Source organism: Furipterus horrens, unplaced genomic scaffold, assembly GCF_987537825.1.
Source record: "Furipterus horrens unplaced genomic scaffold, mFurHor1.1.pri manual_scaffold_3, whole genome shotgun sequence".
Lineage (NCBI taxonomy): Eukaryota > Metazoa > Chordata > Mammalia > Chiroptera > Furipteridae > Furipterus > Furipterus horrens.
In genome coordinates, this window is record NW_028327173.1 from 22,595,327 (window position 1) to 22,620,452 (window position 25,126).

At 52.4% G+C, this 25,126-nt stretch overlaps 2 protein-coding genes across 4 annotated transcripts; both read left to right on the forward strand.

Moving 5' to 3' along the window:
* Positions 1–16,548: 16,548 nt before the first annotated feature.
* Positions 16,549–20,114, forward strand: GJB5 (gap junction protein beta 5). Of its 2 annotated transcripts, XM_090271541.1 has the most exons (3): positions 16,549–16,701; positions 18,061–18,201; positions 18,784–20,114. In XM_090271541.1, exon 3 carries the CDS (start codon positions 18,808–18,810, stop codon positions 19,603–19,605), a length of 798 nt encoding a protein of 265 aa, XP_090127667.1. In that variant the 5' UTR covers positions 16,549–16,701; positions 18,061–18,201; positions 18,784–18,807; the 3' UTR covers positions 19,606–20,114. The 2 variants fall into 2 exon arrangements, with proteins under 2 accessions (XP_090127667.1, XP_090127666.1); XM_090271540.1 differs by lacking the exon at positions 18,061–18,201.
* An 880-nt stretch (positions 20,115–20,994) lies between these two features.
* Positions 20,995–23,960, forward strand: GJB4 (gap junction protein beta 4). Of its 2 annotated transcripts, none has more exons than XM_090271542.1 (2): positions 20,995–21,223; positions 22,340–23,960. In XM_090271542.1, the coding sequence occupies exon 2, from the start codon at positions 22,649–22,651 to the stop codon at positions 23,450–23,452; it is 804 nt and encodes a 267-aa protein (XP_090127668.1). In that variant the 5' UTR covers positions 20,995–21,223; positions 22,340–22,648; the 3' UTR covers positions 23,453–23,960. The 2 variants fall into 2 exon arrangements, with proteins under 2 accessions (XP_090127668.1, XP_090127669.1); XM_090271543.1 differs by having other exon boundaries at positions 22,572–23,960.
* Positions 23,961–25,126: the final 1,166 nt, after the last annotated feature.

Here is a 25,126-nt window from a genome sequence, read left to right on the forward strand (position 1 = left end):
TAGCATAAGGTGCTCATCACTGTTTCTGGCTTGAAAGAGGATCGTGCCAGAGCTCTGGCCAGATAGTTGGTTAGAGCGTCCTCCCTATGCACCTAAGTTGTGGGTTCAATCCCTGGTCACGGCACATACAAGAATCAACCAATGGATGCATAAATAAGTGGAGCAACAAACTGATATCTCTCTCTCTCTCTCTCTCTCGCTCTCTCTCTCTCTCTCTCTCTCCTTCCTCTCTGTAAAATCAATAACTAAAATAAACAAATATTTTTTTTAGAAAGAAAGAGGACCGTGCTTATAAGACAGTGAACATGACACCTACATGTGGTAGACACTTAGTAAATGTGAGTTTTCTTTTTCCTCCTGGAGTGGAGTGGGTGCTCTGGGTCCAGAGAGAGGCTTGGTCTCAAGGACAACACTCCTGGCCATCTTCAGCCACAAAGCCCTGATGGCTCCTCAGGGACCCCAAGCACCAAGCCTATTTGCCACCATCCAAGTGCACACTTTCTCCCTAATTATTTCTAATTGGAAGAAAAATTGTTTGGCAAATCAGCTGGCATCTCCTCAGCTCTGGTGTCCTAGCAACCCAGCTCCCGGTGTGACACCAGAGAGAAGGCGGTTTGCCACATCCGCACTGCAGGGAGCGCCAAGCAAGGGCAGGCGCCACCGCTATGCCCCCAGACTGGCATATCCCCTCCCTGCTGCACCCTGTCTGCACATGCGGTGCACACACGCGAACATGTCCACGCACATTCTGCAGAGGCCACCAGCGCTCGGCCTGCCTGAAACGTAACCTTAGCCTTTCTGGAAAGCATAAAGTGTCTCAGAAATAGATTTCTAATTTTCCAGCCACCTGCTCAGCTGAAAGATACTCTGGAGTTTATAATTACTTTTCAGGCACCTTAACTAGAGTCTAGTTTCTAGGGCAACTTGAGGCATCTCTTAATATATTTATGGATAAATCGCACCTTGCAGCTCAGCCAGGGTAACAAGAAAGCGTCCCAGCCAGGCCCAGGGGAGGGCACTGGCTGCCAGGGTCAGGCTCTTTAAGAATAGTCGTACTGGCCTCGAGGGCGCTGGGGAAAGAGAAAGTGAGATTATTGGGTACAGCTCCTGGCACAGGCTACGGGAAGTTCTCTGAGAATATTTAGCAGTGGTAGTAATAGTTCTAATGAGAACAGACGGCATGCCCTCCACCTTCTGGGAGCATGTAGCTCAAGGGCCAGGCCTCAGAGGCAGAAACATCCCCTGAGAGTTTGGTGGCCAGACCAGGGTTCAAATCCCCACAGCACTATTTACTGGCTGTGTGATAATGTCAAGTTATTCACCCTCTCTGTGCCTGAGACCTGCCCCCCCCCCAACCTCAGGAAGTAGAGAGAATGATGGTACCCACCTCAGAGTTGTGATGGGAATTAAAAGAATTAATTCAGCCCTGGCCAGTGTGGTTCAGCGGGTTGGAGCATTGTCCTGTAAACCAAAAGTTTGAGGGTTCAATTTCCGGTCAGGGCACATGCCTGGGTTGCAGGTTGGTTCCTGGTGGGTCAAGGCACATATGAGAGGCAACCAATCAATGTTTCTCTTTCACATTGGTGTTTCTCTCCCTCTCTCTCTCTCCCTTTTCCTCTCTAAAATTGATAGGCATCTCCTCGGGTGGGGATATAAATAAATAGAGTTAATTTGTGAGAAGTGCTTAGCATGACACCTAGCTCATAGTGAGCTCTGAGTAAATATTCTACTACTGTTACTATCGAAAAACATCACTGAACAGCCTCCACAGAGTCAAGAAAGTCCTGCGTGGGCTGCACGAGACAGAGATGGCTTCAGGGACCTTGCAAACTAGAGCAGAGGTCTCCCAGGGGAGAGAAAATATATACATATTTTAACTTCAATTTGAATTTTTATCACATCCTTTCTCATTTGTATTTTATGTATGTCATATGATGAGTATATCTTATAAATAAATATATATTGAGGGCCCTCAAGACAGTTTTAAGGATAGGGAATATGATTCAAAAAAGAGTAAAACAAATTATTTCTAAAGGAAAGGACCCTACAGGTCAATCAGCCAACCCCCACCTACACTTTACACATGGGATACTGAGAGCCAAAAAGGGAGTCACACTTAATCTGGAGTTACACCAGAAACAAGGTGCCAAAGCCCAAAAAGCTACAGCCTCAGAACTCAACAAGAGACAAAAGCCCCATGGGCAGTGCAGTCAGGAAGGCTTCCTGGAGGAGGGCAAAGGGACCAACCTTTGAGTGGAAGACTAAGGCCCAATCCCAACAAACTCAAAACAGAGAAGAGGAGCCCTTGTTCATAAAGCCACCCAAACTGGGCTCCCCAAGGGTCATGGCATGGGACGAATACTCCCACCAGGGCCAATTTAAACATCAAAAGTTTTACAGCTGGCAAACTACCTAAATCTGTAACAATCTGGAGCAAACTGACATGCCCTGGGGGGACTCTCCCCCAGGTCCTAGTCACTGACCCTGGCACCCACTCACTCTGCGTTTCCACCTCCTCTAGACCCTTCCCTCAGCCTCCCTTCCTCTGCCTAGGTTTTGGAGGCAGTCTTTCTCTTTCTTGATTTATCTGGTCATCCTCCCAGCTGGGGTGAGGGGCCTAGGTGCCGGGGCACAGGGGGCAGGGGCGGTGGGGGGGGGGGAGCTGCAAGGCACGGGGAGCTGGTTTCCTCCCTGGATCTGTGTATTGGGTCCTTGACTCTCCCCGACTCTGCTTGTGTGTCTGGGTCTCTTCCTCCTCAGTACCTCTTCCTCAGAGCATGTCTGTGGGGCTATCACTTCTCTGCGACTGTTTTCTTTTTAATTGAATTTACTCATGTGACTGGTTAATAAAATTACATAGGTTTCAGGTGTACAATTCTATAACACATCATCTGCATATGGTATTGTGTTCACCATCCAAGGTCAAGTGTCTTTCCATTGTGACTTATCCTCTTTACCTCTTTTACCTCCACCACCCTCCTTTCCCTCTGGTGATCACCATGCTGTTGTCTGTGTCTATGAGGTTTGAGGTTTGGTTTGGTTTGGTTTGGTTTGTTTTTTTGCATAATCCCTTCACCTTTTCCACCCAACCATCCAACCAGCCTCCCCTCTGACATTTCTCTCTCTCTCTTTCTCTCTCTTGGCTCTAAGTATGTGTGAATGGAATGGAGGCAGTGGCCTCTAGGTTTCTCTCAGAGTCTGTCTGTCTGTCCGCCTGTCTGCCTAACTTCTCTCTGGACCTCCCTCTCTAAGTTGGTGAGTGTAGCTCCAGGGCCAGTAGCATTACTTTGGGGATTTGGCAGAAATGCCCATTGTTGATCCCAGCCCTACAAAGATTCCTCCTCAACCAAATCCCACTGAGCTCTTTGTCAACTAGGCCTGGATTTCCACGTTCATCTCGCATTGCCCAGTTTTAGCAAGAGTCCTACTAACTTAGTTCAGCCAGAAAGCCCCACCCACCACATCTGATCATCCTCCACCACCCCGGGGACGATGTCTGATCACCCTGGCTTGCTTCAGCAAGAATCCCACTAGGTCGGTTTAGCCAGAACCCCCTTCCCCTGGTACTTCTTCTCAGTGACTTTCCATGCACTGACACCACCCTGCTCCTTCCTGTAAATTTCTACTTGACACACTGTATTCACAGTTGAGCCCAATCTCTTTCCCTCCCCACAAAATCCCATTTACAGTGGTCGCTATACTGATCATGATAGCACCTTCACCTTGAATAAAGTCTTCCTGATGGTGCTTTAACCAGAGTTAGTGAGTTTTGTTTGGTTTTGTTGTTTTAAATAGCCACGCAGATGGAATCCCAAAGCTCGGGGAGCCAGGCCTAGCATTCTGTGTTTCTATACGCCCCTCCAGGTGGCTGGGAGCTTCTGCAGGTCAAGTCCAAGCATTAAGCCAATCTCTGCCTGGCTTTCTTGGGAGGTAGGGATGGAAGGTGCCCCTTGCTCTAGGCCTTGTCTCTCGCTGTGTCATTCTCCCTGTAGGTCCCTGTCTGCCTGTCACACTTGAGACCACTGGACAGGAGGCAGCTGCATCCCCAGGAGAGCACTTCATTTGCTGTTCCTTGCCCCCAATAGCTCCTACGCAAACACAGAGAGGACAGCTGAGAAAAGGAGAACTGCCCAATTAGAAGCACAAAGCTGCTTGTTTACTGACCACAAAGCCTGGGAAGGCTGCTGTGGATTAATTGGGAAACATTCACTGCTTCCTGTGCTGGAGACATCACAAGGCCATGGCCAGATCACCTGTTAGCGGGCTCTCCCCTCTGGCTGCACGGAGAATCACCTGGATGCTTTTAAAGCAGCCTACATGATGGAAAATACTCCTAGAGAGTCTGATTCAGGTGATCTGGGCTGAAGCCCAGGCATCACTATTTTTAAAATACTACCCGGGTGATTCTAATATGCATAGAGCAAGCCCTAATGCAACCCTCAAAACCCCTTAAAGATGGAGATCAGGAGTCCCCCTTTTACAGGTGGAGAAGCTGAAGCTCAGAGAGGGAAAGTGCTTGGCCAAAGTCACATAACTAAAAGTGACAGAGTCAGGATCTGAGCCCAGATCTGCGGCCCATGTTGTTTATTCCACCCCATACTATGCATTTTGCATGTAACCCTGTCATTCTCTGTGGCTCACTTACTCCTGGTCTCCCAGACTGGCTATGTGTTGCCCACTCCAGCCAACCCAGTGGCACACACACACACACATACACACACAAACACACACACACACACAACACTCCATCCCAGTTCCCTGCAATTCTGAAGGCCCAGCCTGGGCAGCCAGCTCTGCACCTCGGAAACAGTTGAGCTGTTACAGGACCCTTCCTGGTAAGTGAACTCTCTTCCTGGGGCTGCTTGCAAGATATTTACTTCCCCACCAGGGAGCGTTCCTCCCTAATCCCCCAGGGGGCCTCCCTACATCCCCACCTCCTGCAAACACTCTTCTCCAGGGCCCTGCCTGGAATGCGGGCCAGGAGGCTCCACATTATGTAAGATCGCACTTGCTTTCTGGAGTCCAGACAGACACAGGCTCACCACAAGCATCGGCGCTCGGTGCTTTGCAGCCACAACACCCACAACAGCACAGCTGCCTGACAACAGCTTCTCAGACTGCACCATGGCAGTGCCCGTCCATATGAGTGACCCCAGACCTGCAGGGGCCTGGACCACAGGCCCCTCTTAAGCTCAAAACGTCTCTGAAGCCTCATATTTTCCTCTTCAAAAGCCACACGAACATTGAATTCTATTCCATAATGTGTCAGGGTTTGTTTCAATTTTTTTTAATGCCTATTGATTGAATTTTGACAAGGAAGATGTATTAACTTTTATAATGTAAAACATTCGATTAATAAGTAAATGTGACATTTGATTAATAAGTAAATGTGAGGCTTCTAAGTCCTTACCATCAAGTAAATTTGAGAACCCAGGGAGATGCTGGGTTTACTCTGTGGTTTTATGAATTCTCAACACACCTAGGGTGTCCCCCAGGGTCATCCATAATGCATTCCTTCCTTCCTTCTCTCGTTCACTTATGCACCAAATTTTTCTGGAGTGTCTACAGTGTCCCAGGCAAGGGGCTAGAGTCTGGGGATATAATGATAAGTAAAAGACAAATGTTCCCTTCCTCCAGGGAACTTCCAGTCTACTCAAGGGATCAAGATGTTAACACACACATACACACTCACTCACACACACAAAAGTATAATAACTTGTAATAAATGCGCTTTAGGAAAAGAAAAGGATGCACTGAGCGAGAATAATTGGGGAACTAAAACTGTTTCCAAGGAGGTGACATTTAAACTGAGACATAAAAGATGAGTAGGAATTGGCCAGGTAAAAACGAGCAGTGGGAGAATGTTCCAGACATAGGTAATAGCCCGTGTGTGGAGAAAAAGTAGACAAACCCCAAACCTTTCAAAAGGCTCAGAGATAAATCCTTCATCCTCCACAGCAAGAGCTTGCAGGCTGGAAGCAGGGGCAGCCCCCTCCCTGAACCCCGGAAGGCAGCCAGGTGCTCTGCCAGGCGCAGCCCAACTGCAGTCTTCTGGCACAAGACCACCTGGGATCACACAGCCAGCCTCTGGCTCAGCACCAGCCCTGGAGGAGAACCTGGAGCCAGGTGGGGTGAGGGCTCCTGGGGCCCACGGATTCAGCCCCGGGTGGGAAAGCTTGGGACTGTGGTCAACTCTGGATCGCGGCCAAGTCCAAATGAATCTTCTAGGATTTCCCCGCATCTCCCCTGATGTGTGGCAACAGCACCTTTGGGGTGCGTGGGCTGGGGAAAACAGCCTTTAGGTACCACAACGCCAGCTGCCCTTCTGAACCAGGCCTGGTCAGAGATTCTACCTGGTGCCAAGGTCAGCGTCTCACCTGTGCTCCAGTTGTGGGTCCTGGGCCTCTGGTCCTGATTCGACACCCTTCCTGGCAAGCCAGTTCCTGTGCAACCGGAGGCTGCCCCCTTCCCGTAGGCTGGGCCCTCTGCCACCGCAGTGGTGGCAAGCTCATTCTGGAGTCTGGCCCCAACCCCATTATGCTGTTCCCCAGGAAGCCTCCCACCACTGCCCAAAGTCCTGGGTGATTCCTCGCAGTGACCTTTCTAAAACCACAAATCTGGTGGTGCTGCTTCTCTGCTTCAAACACCTCAGTAACCTTTCCATTGCTCTTAGGTTAAAGCCCAAGTTTCCTTATAAAAGTCAGACAAGTTCTGCATCCCCCCACACGCTCCCCCCACCCTCACCTTCCATAAAGACTTGTAAACACCCTAAACCTTTACCCTGGGCACCCCTCCACCCAACACAGCTGAGCTGGGTCTGGCATCAGAGAATGCTGCCCAGGTGCTGAAGGCAGAGGCAGCGGGAGCTGGGAGCTACAGCCAAGCCTGGGCCTCTGCTGCCTCCCAGAGGCTGAATGGAGCAGCACAGGCAGGTGAGTTTATTTTGCAGGAACCCAAGAGTGGGGCCCATCTCCCCAGAACTCACCGGTGGTGAGCAACGTCCAGTCAAAGGTGGGGCCAAAAGCAAGGGCCTCAGTCAGTGGTGACATGTCCGGATCCAGCCTAATAATCCCTAAACACCCTTCTATTATACATCAGTCTTAACACTTTGTAATTTACCTGTTCCTCTGTCTGGCTCCCCTCCCAGACCCTATAATCTGAGGCACCTACCCACAAAGTAATCCTATGCCCTCTGGTCAGACAGGTTCTGCATCCTCATGCCCTTACCCACTCCCTCTCCTCTTCCCAAACCCCTCTGTTCTTGGAAACCATCCCAAGACAACACCTCCAGGACAGCTTCAGCCTCTCCACACATGTCCTTTCTACCACCTGCTTGAAGTGGTTCCTGCTTCTCCCGCCATCACCGTCACATTTCTTCACTCATTCATTCATTCACTCATTCACCAAATACTTACAGAGAGACTTGTAGGTGCCAGGCTCTATGCTCGACCCTGGGGTAATAGCAGTGAACGGACAGACAAGATCCCCATCTCAGGGAGTGTACCTTCTAGCTGGGCAGATGAACAATCAGGGAAATGGACAAGGTAATTTCAGATGGTGACACACTAACTGATGTGTTAGGCAGCACTGGGAGGATGGCAGTGGGGAGAGAAATCAGTGATCAGGCTTAGCCTCTCTGAAGCCAGGTGTGATAGTTTTAAATATATCCACAAATTCTTTTAAAACATGTCCACTGCTTTCAAAAAGTAGAATTTAATTCCCCTGCCCATAAGTCCCTTAGTGCACGCTGTACTTGGTGACTCACTTCTAAAAAAGTAATATGGCAGAAGTCACGGTATGTTGCCCATGTGTGACTTCCAGGACAGGGCACAGAGGCATTGTGGGTCCCTCCTGACTCTCCAGCTCTCTGATGGATCACTCTGTCTAGGGGAAGCCAGCTGCCATGTCATGAGGACCCTCAAGCAGCCCCACCACATAGACACACTATAAGCACTAACAATAGTACTAATAATCGGTAGGAGGAGAGTGCTTCCTCTGTGCCAGGCACTCTCCTAAGACCAATCCTCACAGCAGCCCCATGGGGAGTATACCATTATTACCTCCAAGGATGAATTGAAAGCACAGGAGGGTGAAGTCACTTACCCAAGGCCACACGGGGAGGACGTGGAATTTGATCCATCAGCAGAGTGCAGGCTGAGCCATACCAGCCAGTGTGTCCTGCCCATCCAGACCACAGCCACCTGGACCCAATGGTGGCCCGTCCACAGGGGGAGGAAGTGGGTCAGTCATCTGTTCCTTCAGCTAGATGGGGGACAATGGACACAGAGGCCAAAAGAAGCTAAGTGTCACCAGGAAGTACCAGGGAAAGAACAGCCTTCAGGGCCAGGTGTCAGAGAGGACAGAGCAGCAATGCAGACAGGAGCCAAGGGGAGGGGCCTGGGGACAGCCTGGATCCTGTCATCTCTTTATTTCCAAGCTGCTGGAGGCCTGGTGGTCCAGCAGCTCCTGCCCTCAGAGACCTGGACCCCGCTGCATCTACAATAGGTCCCCTGCATGGGGTAAGCTTGAAAAGGTCTCCCATCAGGCTATCAGAATAGCTTTGGCTAGAACATACTGTGTGACCTTGGACAAGTTACCTAACCTCTCTGAACCTCAGACTACAACTCCAAGAAATGGAGTTTGGTAAGAATTCAAATAAATACTGTACGTGAAGAAGCTTAGGTGCCTGTCAGCACATAAAAGGTGTGAGGTAAATAATAGATTTTATCAGGATATTTCTGGTGCTTTTCTCCTGCCCAAGCCCTCCTGCTGAACTGATTCCTGGGTGAGCACAGCTTAGACTCAGGCTGGGGCCCTAGGTAAGTGGGCCGCCCTTTGTGCCACAAGCCCTTGTATGCCCCATTTGAGTGAAAATGTTGCTGTCAGGCTTCAGAGTCAACTTTCAGAGAGCTCCCATATGCCCTCCACCCATCTTCCCCTAAGGTTAACATCTTACATGGCCAAGGTGCGGTTATCAAAACCAAGAAATTAACACTGGCACAATACTTTCAACCAAACTCCAGAAGTATTCTGACTCCAACTCTACTGATGTCCCTCTTCTGCTCAATTTTGCAATTTGCTGAGCATTCTGTGCCAGAAGAGAGATTTTGCAGGCCCGGCCCTGCCCTCAAGGGCCCTCGTGGCCTGGATGAGAACAGATATGAGCATAAAATAATTACCCTTCCACAAGACCTGGACAAAGGAAGGAAGGCTTGCTGGTGGGGCAGAGGGGAAGCCCTTGGTTCCAGTAGGGAAGGGGTCCCAAGTTGAGCTGAGCTTTGAAGGACAAGTAGTGCTTGGTCCCTCTTCCTCCTTCACCATCTCCGGAAGTCAATCCTCTTCCACAGGGTACATACAAGCCCAGGGTCTACTGCAGGCCCATTTCCCACTTACAGTGAAGACGAAGGATGAACCACTGAGTGAATTAAGGCTAGGAGCTCCAGAGGCAGACAGGGGCCAAATGCCAGCTTCACTGCTGTGTGACTCTGAGCAGGTGACTTAACCTCTCTGGGCTTCAGTTTCCTTGCTCTTTCCCTCCACCTCTCTCAATCTCAGTTTCAGACGCTGCGTCTCAGGCTGTTTCTGTGAGATGCAGTGTCTTCCGGCCTCTAGTTCCTCTCACCTCAGCCTCCCTCAGCCATGGCTCTCCCCCATCCCAAACCCCTTGGAGTCCCATTAATTTTGAGAGTGTGTCTTTATGGATTGCCGTTTGGCCCAGTGCTGAGACTGAGAGAGCCGTGTAATTATCCACTTGGAGCCGAGAGGAAGTGATAATCAGTTCTCCCTCCCTCCTTCCCTGCCCGCCTCACACTCAACCATTTCGCTCAGACATCCCCAGCAAAGCCAATTATGGAGGGACCCGCCGGCTCTGATCCTCACCGCCTGAGTCCTTTGGTCTGTCCTGGATATCACAGCTTCATCTCCAGACCACTATCTCCAGCCAGTTCTCACCTGTGCTCCAGTCTCGTCCAGCCAACTCTCCCTGGGACATCTCCCCGTACAGCCCGCAGGCCCTCAAACCCAAAACCTGCAACCCTGGACACACCATCCTGCCACCAGACCTGCTTCCCCCATCCCTACTCGCCTCCTCCTCCTCCTGCCCTACCCCACTCCCGATCTCCTGGAGCACCTGCCACCCAGGCTCTCAGAAAGACACACACATCATCCTTGCCTCTCTGCCTTGGCTAATCAGCCACAACATTCGTTTCTCTGTTTACCTCAGTCCAACAGGCCCAGCTGCCATGTCCTTCGCTTGGACAGCCTGGGGACCCTTCAAACTGGCAATGTCCCAGTCTGACTGTATCATCTTCCCCTCCAATCTCCCGGCCTCTACCCATGGCACCCCCCCTCCCCACCCCCACTTCCCATCACTGATAAAACCTCTCCGCCTCCTCCTACTTCCCCCACATGCAGCCAAACAGTCCCCATGTTGTGACAAGAAAATGGACTTTGAGGTCAGGAAGAACTGAGCTACCACCCCAGATCCATTATTCCCTAACTGTGTAACCTGACCCTGACCCTCAGTTTTATCATCTATAAAATGGGGCTAAGGGTACCTACCTTACAAGGCTGGTGGGTAGGTTGGATGAGAATGTCTGGGATTATAATCTCAAGTGACTAAGGGCCAGGCTCATATGATACATGTGTGAAGGCGTCTGGTGGGGTCTGTAGCAACCTGGAGAGCAGATGCCCCATCAAAAGAGGGCAGCCGTTCATCACTCCAGCTATTGATGCCACAGGGAATGGGGTCCTATGTTGTCAGAACTTTCCATTTTTTCAAGCACAACCCCCATCCATGTTTTTCATGGGGAATCTCCAGGTTTGTATATGTTGCCAATTAATTGAAATGTTTCTTTAGCATCATGAAGGTTGAACCAAACATTTGCCTCCAGGTCTCCCGTTTGTCTCTGATGTATGTGAGGAGTTGGGCTAGTTCATGTTCACAACAGTCAATAAACATCAATTCCCTTCTCTGCCCTTTTTATTGATTCTCTCAAAAGAAAAAGAAAGAAAAAAAAAATAGAGTCTCCCCAAGCCATTCCTCCCACTGCCATCATCATCACCTTCATGCAGTCCTCCCTGGACACCAGCCACCGGGCCCTGTCCACACACACCCACACCCGGCAGAGCTCTAAGCCCTTCACTCAGGTGCCTCACCCGCCTCCCCGGCCGATGGGGCAGAATGGAGCTCTTCGCCTGGGTCTGACGCTTCATCGTTGACAAAGCCTTCCCTTTCATTTTCACGTTTATCTTTTTAACAACCTATAAAGTAGTTGTTATTGACCCAACACCCAAAGGAGGAAAGTGGAGTCCAGAGGGCAGAGTTCAGTCAACAAACACTTATTAAACACCTGCTGTGCACCAGGCTCTGTTAAATGACAAAGCCAAGGTGACACAGAGCATCCTTGGTTGCGAGTGACCAGAAACCTAAATGCAACAGGCTCAAAGGGACAATGCAGTGGCTTACTTGCATGTGGGAAGGAAAACAATACAGTAGTCCCTCTCTATATTGCGGTTCACTTAACACGGCCTCACTGTATCATGGGATTTTTTTAAATATTATATTTAATCATTTATCGTGGATTTTTTGCTATATCATAGGATTTTGTGGTACTGTATACATATGTTGTTAAAGTTACAGAGGTTGAGGAGTGTAGAATATGTTTAAGAACATAAGTAGTGTTTATAAAAGTGTGGAAAAGGTTAATAAGAGTGGGAAAGGTTAGTAAGGGACTGGGGACAGCTTATAAGTGTGTGGGAAGGGTTTATAAAGCCTTAAAATATATATAAATGCTAAAATAAATGTAAGGTTCCTACTTCGCGGATTTTCACCTATTGTGGGGGCGGGGGGGGTGGGGCGTCTAGAATGTAATACCCGCGATAAGTGAGGGAATACTGTACTGTTGTGCTCCAAAGATAAAGGGAGCTGGGGACACAAATGCCTTCTGAGCACTCACGTGCTCCTCTCTTGTTTCGACCTCCCTTTCTGTCCCAGAAGCATCTGTCTCACCCAGCAGAGCCGCATGTCCAAACAGTAGGCCACCAGCAGGTCCAGGGCCTCACTTCTCACTGTATTCATCGTGAGACGGATGCTCGCTGTTCCATGTTCCAAAGTCCCAGGGAAGGGCCCGGAGTAGATCAGCGTGGACTTCGTTGCCACACGGGGCCAATCAACTGAGTGAGGGAAGTATAACTGATGAGCTCAATTTGGGGCTATTCCCTCTCTGGGCCAATCAACAGACAAGAAGGGAGCAAGCTCTGTGAGATGCAGCTGCTTAGAAGAAGGATGGGAGAATTCTGCAGGAAATGAGATTGCTGTCTGTGCAAACAAGAGATGTCTCAGTTTGGGCTCTTTCAAAAGCCAAGTGTGAAGAGAAGTGGGGGGAGACAGAAGAGGGTAACGGGAGATAAACAGTTAGGAAAGGGGACTTGACTTGGGGTGGTGAACACACAATACACCGCTCCCAGCCTTAATAAACATACTCTGAAAATCACCTGGACTCATGTTGTGAAATCTTTCCCACGCAGTCAGGAGCCCACACACTACAGGCCAGCCTGAGGCAGACCCACCCCGTGCTGCTGCCCGTCCAGGAACGTCCTGACCCCTCTGCCCACTACCTCCCTGGCGAGAGGCAGCTGCACTTTCTCTGCCCATTGTCCTCTAGCTTCTGTCCCCACCATTCTGCCGAATTACTCCAGCAAAGGTCACAAGGGGCCTCTATAGGCCTCTCGGCAGGGAGGTTGTCCACCCTGGTTTCTCTGTCGCCAACTCTTCTTCTCCACAGGCAACTCCTTCTTGCCTGCTTCCTAAAATGTCAGTGCCCCCCAGACCTCTGCCTGGACCCTCTTCTCTTCTCACTCAGCACACTCTCCCAAGGCTGCCTCGTCTCCTCTAGCGGCTCCCACCACACCCTTGGGGCTGAAGACTCCAGCGGTTGCTGCCAACTACTGGCTGTGGACAGTCCACGTGACTGTCCTCCATGCCCTCCCTCTCAGCGCATGCGACACTGAACTCACCAACCCCCGAACATCCGGGAGGAACCTGTGCATCACCTTACCCTCTCCCCTCAAAAACCTGCTTTTCCTCCTGTAGCCCTTATTTCTATCAGTGCAGCCACTGCCTGCCAGATCACCGAGATAGCGACCTGGGAACCATCCTGGGTCTTCCTCCTACCGCCCCTCACCTCTGCACCCAGTCAGACCCAAACACCTCCAGTTGTGTCACCAAATTTCCAAATCCATCCCTCTGGCTCGTCTCCTGCCTAAATCATTGCAGTAACTTCTTTTGTGGTTGCGCACGCCTCCTCACGCGTACAGAGAAAGCTTTCTAAACGTACAGTGATCCTTGTTCATGGCTTCCATGTTGGTGCGTTTAAATACTCACTAACGTGTATTTGCTTAACCTTTAAATCAAAAGTCACGGTGCTTTCGCAGTCATTCATGGACATGCCCAGAGCAGTGAAAAAGTCAAGTCCCCCGACGTGCAAGTTGCCAGCTAAGGATGAACAAGGGGACACTGCGCCTTCTTGTCACCGCTCACATACTGTAAACAAATGTTCTGTTTCAGGTCGATTTTTTTGGCCACTTTTTCACAGTTTTGCGCCTTTAGGAAGTGATTTTGCTGTTTAGCCTGGCCCCCAAGTGCTGCGCTACAGTCCAGTCTAGTGGTTCTACATGGCGGCAGGCTGGGATGTGCCTTAGGCGGAACATGCGTGCGTGAGATGGGCTTTGTTCAGGCATGAATTATAGCGCTGTTGGCCGTGAGCTCAGGGTTAATGATTCAACAATATATATTGAATAAGGTGTCATGAAATAGAAACACACCTAAAACAAGGTTAGGTATTGTTCAGTTGATGAAAATATTGCATCCAGAGACCTGCGAGAACTTAACCCTATGTTTCCCCCATGGGCAAAGCTTCAGTGTTTCCTAATTCAGTGCTTGTTGTGACTACACTACATAACTTCCATGAATAACGGAATCGACTGTACCAATCTGACTGTTTCCCCAGGACTCCCTCTGCACACAAGATAAATCCAGACTCCTTAGCATAGAGTGCCAGGTTTTCATGGTCGAGAAGGTCCTTGCTGACCTTCCAGGCACCTCGCCGTTTGGTGCCCCCACCACTCCCTAGTCAGCCCACCCTCAAAAGTTCTCTGATTGTCTCCCGCAGAGGTCCTCTCTGCACCCTGTGCCCTCTGCCTCACATGCCTCTCCTCCTCAACCCCTCTCAGGGATCATCCATACATCCTTCAGGAGACAGCTTCAATGTCACCTTGTCTGGGTCTCCCTCTCGCAGACCCTCACGCTCCCTTCTCTAGTCCAGGTCTCTCGTGGCACTTCTCACAATGCTACACCTGATCCATTCATGCATCTCCCCTCTCCTATACTTGGCTATAGTTTTCTGGGAAGAACGTGGAGGGGGGATAGATGTGTGTCACTCTCTTTGGAGGGGCCGTGCATTTCAAACATACACATTTCATTCAACAACCACAAACGGAGACCTAACTTGCTCCCAGGCAGCATTCTAGGCACCAGGGGTCCAGCCGTGAACAAAACAAAGCACTGCCCCACATGCGTGCAACCCCGTGCCCGTGGTGTGGCCTGCGTCTAGGAGGAGTGTGCACATGCGGGGCTGTGTTGTGCTTGCTGTGGGCCTGCAGTGACTGTGGCTCTTAGACACACCGTCCATTGGATTCCAGCCCTGGGTGACCTGTGGATAATTGGGCCAATAGGCTGTGTCTGTGCAGGACTGAGAAACCCTCCCCATCTCTCCAACAGCCAATGCAGGGCTCAGGTTTGCCTTTTAACCCAAAGGCAACATCCACACACCTGAGATTTTCTCAGGCAAGTACATCTGTTTCCAGCCTCCCACCCCTCCACCCCCCGTTTTCTCTGCCACCCTGCATCTCGGTGAGAAAAGGCATGGGAACAGGGAAACAGGGAGAAAGTCGGGTTGGGCGAGTACCCGCCCTGTGTCAGGTGTGCGTGGACAGTTCACATACATCAGAGGTAGTCACAGAAGGGGCTTCCTCTGTGCCAGGCACTGTCCCTCCGCTGGCTGGGGTGATAAGGACGCCAACCCACCAGGCTGCACTGCGTCACACTCAGAGTCTTCTCAGGACACCCCTCACGGGCACAGCATGTCTCCTTCACAGCAGAGAAACAGGGCCATTGCCCAGATCTAAACGTAACAGAGGTGAGACTCAAACTCAAGAGCATGAGACTCCAGATGTGGGGGCACAGGGCCCGAGGCGGGGGGGTGGGGCCCAAATGCAGAGGTCCCCTGCCTTAAGGAAGTTACCTGAAATGCCTTCCCCATCAAACAGGAGGCACCTGCTCTGGGCAGGACCTGTGTGGTCCAGCCTCTTCCCTCTGGAGCTCACCCTCAGGGTCTTTCTTACTTCACCAGTGTGTCTTTGGACCCCCTCATCTGTGCATCTGGGGGACCCTGCCTGGCCTCTTCTGATCCTCTCTTTATCTGTGTAGCCCAGAACCAAACACAGGTCCTGGCACACAGCAGTGTCTCAGTGATGATTATTGAATTTAAAATAAGGGTTAGTGGAAAGACCAACGTATGTGGTGTTGTAAGGAGCAGCCCCATAGAGGGGAAGGGCAGTCATCCATGCAGGGTCTGGGGAGGGGCTTGGTGTGTGTATTTTGGACAGGGGCTGTGTATAGAGGGGAGAGGATAGCTCTCTGCGCCACTCACCAGGCATTCAGTGTTGGGGTACAAAGTCTGAACTAGATTCCAGCAGCAACAGGGTGGCAGGGAATGGCGAGACTGTTCCATGACCTCCTTGCAGTCTTGAGAGGCTGTGCAGCTGGTACTAGACTTACTAGCTGGTAATCAAGACCAAGTTGGTGAGTTCCCGAGGGTCAGGGGCCGGTCCACTTCATGCTCACAACAAACCCCTAAAAGTCTATTGGTGTGGATTGACTTGTTCCTTCAACAGAAGAGTCCTACCTGGAGCAAGCTCAGTTAAGATCAGCTATTCCAATACAATCTGACAATGATGTGGAAGCTCAGGGCCATGGAAGCTGAGATGGGTCCCCAGGCCATCTAGAGCAGCACAGTCAGGGAAGGCTTCTTGGCGGATGCGGCCAGGTAAGGAGAAAGGTAAGAGAATGGCATCCAAGTGGGGGCAACTGATGGAGCAAAGACATTTAAGCTAGAGATAGAGTTTGGGGGTCACGGCATTTCCAAAGGTAATGGAAGCCAAGCCATGAGAACTGAAGGCCACTGAGAAGGGACCAGAGAGAGAGAGGAGGGACTGTAGGCCGGAATCCCAAGAGGTAGCAGTGGGGGGTTTCTGGAATTTCAGGAATTTCTGGGTTCCTCCCACATAAGGCCAGGGATGCAAGGACAAGCAGAGGGTCAGAGTGGACCTGTGGTTTTCCTCTGAGAGGATGCCAGGATTCTGGGCTCAGCACCCTGTGAGGATGGAACCCCTACATTTCCTGGGCTGCATCAGAGGCAGTCTGGGAAAGCTGGGGCCCAGCCAAGGGCCGTGCTCAGTGCAGCTCCTCCTCCTCCTGGGCCAGCGACACACCCAAGCTGAGGCTCACTCCCAGGCTCTGTCCCAGGAATGTGCTTCCCCAAACACCCTCTCTGGTTCTGACATGCGTTCCCGGTGCCTGCTGAGTCCACTGCCAGCTGTCGGGAGCCAGTACCAGGAGAGTCCGGAGGAGCAACCACTCAGGTAAGGTCATCTGTATTCCAGTGTACTCTGTCCCTTGGCACACGTGAGAAAGGGAAACTTCTCTGGTGGAGAGTGGAGGGAGGCCGGGGCACCTCCACCACCCTGGGTCCTGGTGGTAGAGAGACAAAGGGCTCCTCCTTCCTCTGCTCTGGGTTTTTCCCACTCTCCCCCACTGAGCAGAGGTGGAAGCCAGGGACTGAGTGGATAGGGGATTCAACAGGGGAACCTGGAGCCAGGCAGGCGGAGCCGCTCTGCCTGGGCCTGCTCAGCCCTACCCTGCCCCACCCCACGTGGGCCTAGAGCCCCTGGGGACTAAGGGCTGGAGCCTCCCTGATTTTTTCCTGAGAAGCTGCCAGGATCCCACCCACCTTCAGCAGGACTGAGCAAAGAAGAGCTGATGATTCAGAGCAGGGATCCCACATCCAAGTGGAGGGCAGTGTAGACAGAACAGTGGAAAAATAGGGTAGGGAGCAGACACCCTAGCCTCCCTTAGCCAGGACCCACCTGGTATAGGAGGGAGTGGGCACAGAACAGGCACCCAGGTAGCTTTCTAGGAAAGGGTCCCAGGCCCAGAGTGTGGGTTCTGGAGTTAGCCTGCCTGAGTTCAAATCCCAGCTCTGCCACTTACCAGTTGTAAAGCTTTGAGCAAATTAATTAACCTCTTTGTGTTCCACGTTCCTCATCTGTAAATTGGGAGTAAAAAATGTCACACCCTTTCCTACAGTTGCTGCTGTATTGATTCATGCAAAGTGCTCAGAATTATGCCTAGTGCTGCATAAACACCCAACAAATGTTGGCTCTTACCTCTACCCTGCTCAGCTGCTGCAGGGGGTCAGGACAGCATGCTGACCTTCAGCCTGGACCAGCAGTCAGAAGGGCATCAGGAGCCCCTTAAAGCAAGAGGCTGTTCCGACAGACTCTCTGAGATCCTGGGGGCCCAGCAGGGTGGGACTAGTGCATAGGTTCCCCCTCCCCCGCCCCCCAGCCCCTGGCCAGAGGAACCACCCAGAGGAGTTCCAAGAGAGGCCTTGGGCACCCCTCACTCTGAAAAGCAGTCGCATTCCTTAAATGGAGGTAAATCTGATTCCCGGGTGTTTAACACACCAAACTCACCAGCAGAAGTAGCAAAAGCAGCATTTCCCATTTTGGCGTCTTGACAAAGCTGTTCTGCATGATGATGAAAACAGGTTCTGTGGTCAAAGGAGCTTGGACAAGACTACATATTCTCTCCCCCTTTTAGAGATTCACAGTGTAAAGTTGTTAGCGTAGTCAAATAAAGGGACCTGCTTAACTTTGCCGAACGCAACCTTTGCCTACCTTTTGTGAACACAGATACCTTGTCTCTCACTACTTCTATAGCCAGCCTACGGCACAGGGCTCCATGGAACAGCAGTTTGGGGGACACTGCATTACCAGGCTCCTCTAGGATGTGTATTGTATAAAGAGAGCCATTGCCCCCTATGTCACCTTTAAGCTGGATTGCCACTTGCCTTGCTTCAGGTGAGTTGCACCTGAGCAGGACACTGCCTGGATCATCTGACTAAGTGTTAGACCAGGTGGGAGTTTGGGAATAAGTTCCCAGCCTCTCCAACCTCATCCTCCAAGTCAAGGAAAAGGCAAAGAGCAGGTTTCTCTTGGGAAAGGCTGTCAACAGCGAGAGAGCAGTGCACAGAAAGGAGAGGAGCCCTCCCAAGGCTCAGCCCCCCGAGGAGGGGGCCAGGGTTGAAGCAGAGGCAGAAGGCAGAACATTCAACCTGCCTAAGCCTTCACGCCACAGGACTGCCATACCAGAGCCGCAGGCCCTAGGAGGAATGAGTGGGTCCCTGGACCCACTTTCACCCACTTTATGGGTAAGAGTTGGGTTCTGGACTTAACTACTTACGCTTAAAACCCAGCTCTGCACCTAATAGTTGTATAACCTTGTAAAATTCTCTACACCTCAGTTTCTTCCATCTGTAAAATGCGTTCAATGATAGAACCTAGCTCCTCTGCAGCTGTAAGAATTAGATACAATGGTATGTTTCTACAAAATGTTGAGCGAGTACTCTGTAAATGTAGGAAATTATTATCATTCCCCTGCAGCGGCAGCCGACACCTGGGTCCACCATGAACTGGGGGGTCTTCGAGGGGCTCCTAAGCGGGGTCAACAAGTACTCCACAGCCTTCGGGCGCATCTGGCTGTCTCTGGTCTTTATCTTCCGAGTGCTGGTGTACCTGGTGGCAGCTGAGCGCGTGTGGAGGGATGACCACAAGGATTTCATCTGCAACACCCTCCAGCCTGGCTGCCCCAACGTCTGCTTCGATGAGTTCTTCCCCGTGTCCCATGTGCGCCTCTGGGCCCTGCAGCTCATCCTGGTCACATGCCCCTCGCTGCTGGTGGTCATGCACGTGGCCTACCGGGAGGCACGGGAGAAGAAGCACAGAGAGGCAGTGGGGAAGGATGGCGGGCGCCTCTACCCGAACCCCGGCAAGAAGCGGGGCGGGCTCTGGTGGACGTATGTCTTCAGCCTGGTGTGCAAGGCTGGCATAGACTCTGTCTTTCTTTACCTGTTCCACTCATTCTACCCCAAATATACCCTCCCCCCTGTGGTCAAGTGCCACGTGGCTCCATGTCCCAACACGGTGGACTGCTTCATTGCCAAGCCCTCAGAGAAAAACATCTTCACTCTCTTCATGGTTGTCACAGCTGCCATTTGCATCCTGCTCAACCTCGTGGAGCTGGCTTACCTGGTGAGCAAGAGGTGCCGGGAGTGCCTGGCAGCGCCATCAGCCAGGGCCACCAGCACCTCTTCCTGCAAACAGGACGACCTCCTCTCAGGCGACCTCATTTTTCTGGGCTCAGACACTCACCCTCCTCTCTTACCACACTGCCATCAAAACCATGTGAAGAAAACCCTCCTGTGACGGGCTGCCTGCCCTGGGATGATGGGGCTGGCCTGGGTTGGAAGGCCCGGGATCTCTCATGGATGCAGTCTTAGGGGTGGTAAGCTCCTGCTCCTTGCCCCAGATGTGTGGCCTTGGGCACCTCAGTTTCCTTTTGAGTGAAATGGAGATGATGAGGTCTACCTTGTAGGGTTGTTGCTATGAGGCAGAGTTTAATTAGAGAACAGATATGCAAGCAAATTTAATGTGTGGGACCCACGGTCAGGGCGTAATAAAAGTCAACTCCTCCAGCCCTGGCTGGTGTGGCTCAGTTGGTTGGAGCGTTGTCCCATATCCAAAGGGTTGCGGGTTTGATTCTTAGTCAGGACACACACCTAGGTCGCGGGTTCGATCCCCAATCTAGGCACATATGATCAATGCTTCTCTCTTGCACTGATGTTTTTCTCTCTCCCTTCCTCCCTCCCTTCCTCTCTCTCTAAAAGCAATGAAAAATTGTTCTCAGGTGAGGATTAAAAAAAAGTCAACTCCTCCATTGATTCAAGATGCTCTTCTGTCCTTCAGCCTTTGTGACCCTTACCAGGTCATTGGGTCACTCCCTATGCCCCTGCAGAGGGTTGTACTTGGTCTAGCCAGATGAGAGGCCATCCTCTCCTCCAGAATGTGTCCCCAGGACTTCTGGGATCATGCTGCCTGCTCATGCCTTTATGCTCAGTTACAGTTTTAGGCCTATGGGTTGTCCACAAAAAGAATGGATCTTAGTACATGGGGAGGGGTGTTCGGCAGTAGAAAGGCCGTGGACTTTGAGTCAGAACCCTTGCACTCAAGCCCAAGTTCCACTGGGTCCCTGAAAAAGTGACCTCAGCCCCTCTCTAAAATAGGTTAATAATACTGAGCCTGTGGTGTTGTAGCGAGGACCTCATGAGGTCACGGTCGTGGATACAGTTAGCTGGCTGTGAAAGGCCACATAAGTGTTAATCATTGGTATTAGGAAGTGCTAGATAAATGCTAGTAGGAAATGAGGCAGAGCCCCTCCCTGGCTACAAATTAACCTTCACTGCCCCAAGGCCCCTCTGCAGCACCCCTGAGCCACACTCCGACCCCTTTGGAGGCCTGCCCCAGAGAGCCAGGCCCACAGAGGATGAACAGTGAGGCTGTGCCTGGCCCCATGCTAAGCGGGGCATTTCATGCTGCCGACCACATTCCTTGACTCCACCAGGGCAGTGGGGTTCCCTTGTCTAGAAAAACCATAGTCAGAGAAAAGGGCAGGAGAGAGACCTGGGACAAGGGGACAGAGAGCAATGCCATTGGTGCTGACCTGGGCCTGGCAGGATTCCAGGTTCCTGCCCTCCCTCACTACAGTTTCACCCACATACCTGCCAGACCGGGGAGCCAGACCCGGCCATGCCTAGCCAGGCCAGAGAGAAGGCGTAGGCAAGGAGAGAAGAGCCGCAGGTGTTTGCTCTGAATATGTGCCCGGGGAAGTCCGCCCGTCAGCCTGCCCACCCGCTCACTCTCCTTGACTCATTGGCTCAGAAAGCCCCACCCAGCAGGGAAGTAAAGAACAAAAGCTGCCTTTGGGAGGCCCTCAAACAGAGAGACCAGACCAGGGACCAGGGAGAGGCTGCTGGACCCAAGAAAGGTGAGGACCAAATCGGGCAGGAGGCTGGGCTGGGAAGCAGGTACCAGCAAGGCTGAGAATCCCCACTGTGGATCCCTGGAAAAAACCCAGGGAAGCCCCAAAGAGAGAAAGGAATGTCCTTCCAGACTGAAGGGAGCACCGAGGACCAGAGGAGAGACAGAAAGAGGACGACATGGGGTTTGATTTAGCTTAGCAAAGATCCCTGGTGTGTTGACTGGGCCATGCCTGGTGCTAAGTGCTGGGGGAGACAAGGGTGCTACCCTCCAGAAGCTAGCAGTCTGGCATGGAAGACAGGTAAACAGACCATTAGGGTATCAGTGATGCAAGGAAGAAGGAAGAAGTTGCTCCGAAAATGTCCCAAGGGCATGAGGTCTGAAGATGCTGAGATCTGAGTCAGGGACAGAGGAGGGGCCAGGGTCAGAGGTGGGACAAGAAGGCATTCAGATAAGGGGGTGTGGTGGATGGAGCACACAGGACAGGGGCCTGAATGGAAATGATAGATTTGGCCAGCAAACAACCACTGAGCAAACGGAGAAGGGGGTGTCCCTGAGAGAAAAAGTAAATGGACAGAAAACCGCGCCAGAGCCAGAATCCCGCCTCTGTCACCGCCCCGGTCCCTCCCTAAAGCCAGAATGGTTGGAATTCCAGAGGAACCCACTGTGGTCAGGACAGTCAGCAACCGGAACCAGCACCCATGGCAGGGGGTTGGATGGGGGGAGGCAGGAAGATACCAAGCCACCATGGTTTTAAAGAGAGAGCCTGTTTGGTTTGGGAAGGAAGGTTAAGAGGGGATGTCCTGGGGCCAGAGAGGAGGAATGAGAATCGATATCACGCAGGAGTCTGCCTAAGAGGCTGATATGAATGATGCACCCACTTCAAGGCCTGGCTCTTGTTGGCACTCAGTAAAAGTTGGGGGAAACTGGAGGATAAAGACAGGCACCCCTCCCCTGCTACCCTGGTCCAGCCGTGGCCGCCAGTGGAGAGTGGATCATTCAGTCCGCACCTTACTACTTCTTTAGAAGTTGGTGACCCACAGGGCTGAAACTTGGGGTCAAAGAAGTTGGCAGGCACATCCATGCAGACAATTATTCTTCACATGTGTCTATCACTTTATAGAATAAAATATTCCCTGATTGTGGAACTGGACGACAGAAGTTCAAGACCAGCTCTGCCACTTCCAGCGGTGGGGCCTTGGCGGGTGCCTCTCTGGGCCCTCGCTTACTCCCCTGTGAAATGGGGGTAATGGCAATGCCACCCCACCAAGTCACTGAGGGTGAAGGCATGATGGCACAGTGGTGGTGAAATGGTTTTCCCAATCACACCTTTAATAAAGGACACGCATTTCCAGGTTCTCCCAGGCCTCGTGGCCCCCAGGCCTGAGTGGGTGCACACAGGTGTACACTGCCCGCGTGAGGAGCCATCACCATGAACTGGGCATCCCTGCAGGGCCTCCTGAGTGGAGTCAACAAGTACTCCACGGCGCTCGGCCGCATCTGGCTGTCCGTGGTGTTCATCTTCCGGGTGCTGGTGTTTGTGGTGGCCGCTGAGGATGTGTGGGACGATGAGCAGAAGGACTTCATCTGCAACACCGGCCAGCCGGGCTGCCCCAACGTCTGCTTCGATGAGTTCTTCCCCGTGTCCCACGTGCGCCTCTGGGCCCTGCAGCTCATCCTGGTCACGTGTCCCTCGCTGCTGGTGGTCATGCACGTGGCCTACCGCGAGGAGCGAGAGCGGCGGCACCGCCTGAAACACGGACCCAACGCCCCGTCCCTGTACAACAACCCAAACAAGAAGCGGGGTGGGCTCTGGTGGACATACTTGCTGAGTCTCGTCTTTAAGGCTGCCGTGGACTCTGGCTTTCTCTACATCTTCCACAGCCTCTACCAGGGTCATTATGACATGCCCCGCGTGGTGGCCTGCTCGGAGCCACCCTGCCCCCACACAGTGGACTGCTACATCTCCCGACCCACAGAGAAGAAGGTCTTCACCTACTTCATGGTGGCCACAGCTGTGATCTGCATCCTCCTCAACCTCAGTGAGGTCATCTACCTGGTGAGCAAGAGGTGCCTGGAGGTTCTTGGCTCCAGGCGCCAGCGGTCTCGGCACCGGAGTCACCTGCATGATTCGTGCCCGCCATATGCCCTCTCCCAGGCAGAGCACCCCCAAGATGGGAACTCTGTCCTAATAAAGGCCCACACAGCCACGATGGATACAGGTGGGTATCCATAACCTGCGAGGTTGGCAAATGGACCACCATGTCCCCACCTGCTCCCTACGGCCACAGCAGGGCAGTGACACTTTCTGCAGCAGAGCATGTAAGGAAAGTGGTTATGGGGCTCAGGAAGCCTACCCAGGGGCCAGTACTGGGGGACAGTTTTGTCTCAGGGACAAATCCTGAGCCCCAGGGAAGGGGGTTTAATGGCAAGGATTTTATATATGGTAACAGGGTGTGTCACAGACCTGAAATATGACTTTCTCAGTACCTTTCAGACCAGGTCGGGAATGATGGGTAGGAAAGCATGGGGTGTGCAATGGACCGCTCTGGGCACCTGGGCCCCAGAACTTCAGATCCTGTTTCACCCACCAGCCACCACACACACACTCGTGCTCACACACACAGTATGTCCTCAGGACGTGGTAGGGAACACCCAAAGGCAGAGACTGCTCTAGGGGTTTCTGGACTCCACCCCCAGCTGGCCAAGGCAGGGGAGGGACCGCGGGGTCCCTGTGCTCAGCCTAAGTCAGTTCTCAGCACCTGTTGCTTAGGAGGCAACTGTGCTTAGGAGGCGCCCGCCTCCTAGATCCGGGCCTCCCTGGCCCTGCCCAGCAGAGGTCACAGGAGTGGGGGGAGTGCCCTCTGAGGGTGGGAGGGGAAGGCCCAGTGGAGGGGGGATGGTGCTGAGCACCAGTCCGGGATGAGCGTCCGTCAGGGTGTTGAGGAGGCACATCCCCACGGGCAGGGACCCATGGAGACCGTCCGAGCCAGAGAGACCCTTGTGGGTCCTCATGTTTGAGGAATTTTCCTTCTCTTCCCAGCATTCGCATTCCCTCATTCTCCCCCGCCCCCGACCGCACCACTCAGACTTTGGCAAGGCCCCAAACCCCACCTCCAGCCTGGACCTGCCTGAGGCCCAGAGCCCACACCAACTGTCCGTGGGACAACCCTCCAGGAGGCCCCCAGGCATCTCCCACTCAGCAGCTCCCAAACCTGCCCTCCTCCCAGATCACTCCCCACCCTGTGAATAGCCCTGCCATCCACCCAGGTGTCCAAGCCAGGAGCTGGCCTGCAGCCTCATCCCCTCCTCCTCTCCCAGCCCCTCGCTACTGTCATCCCAGTGCAGCAGCAAATCCCACTAATCCCAGCCCCTCAGGTGCCTCCTGAGCCTGCCCCTCCTCTCCCACCCCACCCATCTGCCCTCTACTAGAAGGACAGGGTGGTTTTTCTATAGACAAACCTGACCACGATTTTCCTTCTGCATTAAAAATTCTTCTACCACCACCCCCTTCCCTTGCCCTAAACTTGGACCCCTCTGACCTCCCCAACCTCTCTTTCTGCTTCCTCCCTCCTTGTACCCACCAATAATACCAAAGGGCTCATGGCTTCCCCACCAGACACATCATGCTGTGTCATGCCTCATGCCTACAGACATGTTGTTCCCTCTTCCTGAAATGCCCTTCCTCCCTCCTCCGGCCCCCTCCCTAGAACCCCAGGTTCAGCCTTAACCACCTCCTGCATGTAGCAGCCTTGCTTGTGCCTCTGTTATTCCCCCCAAATTGGAGTGGTCGTTTCTCCCCATCAGTCTGTGAGCCCTTCACCGGTAGGGCAGGACAGGACGCTGAGTCATCGGGGCCCGGCTGCCTTCAATAAATGTTTGTTACCTGAGTAAATGGGCTGTGAGCTGC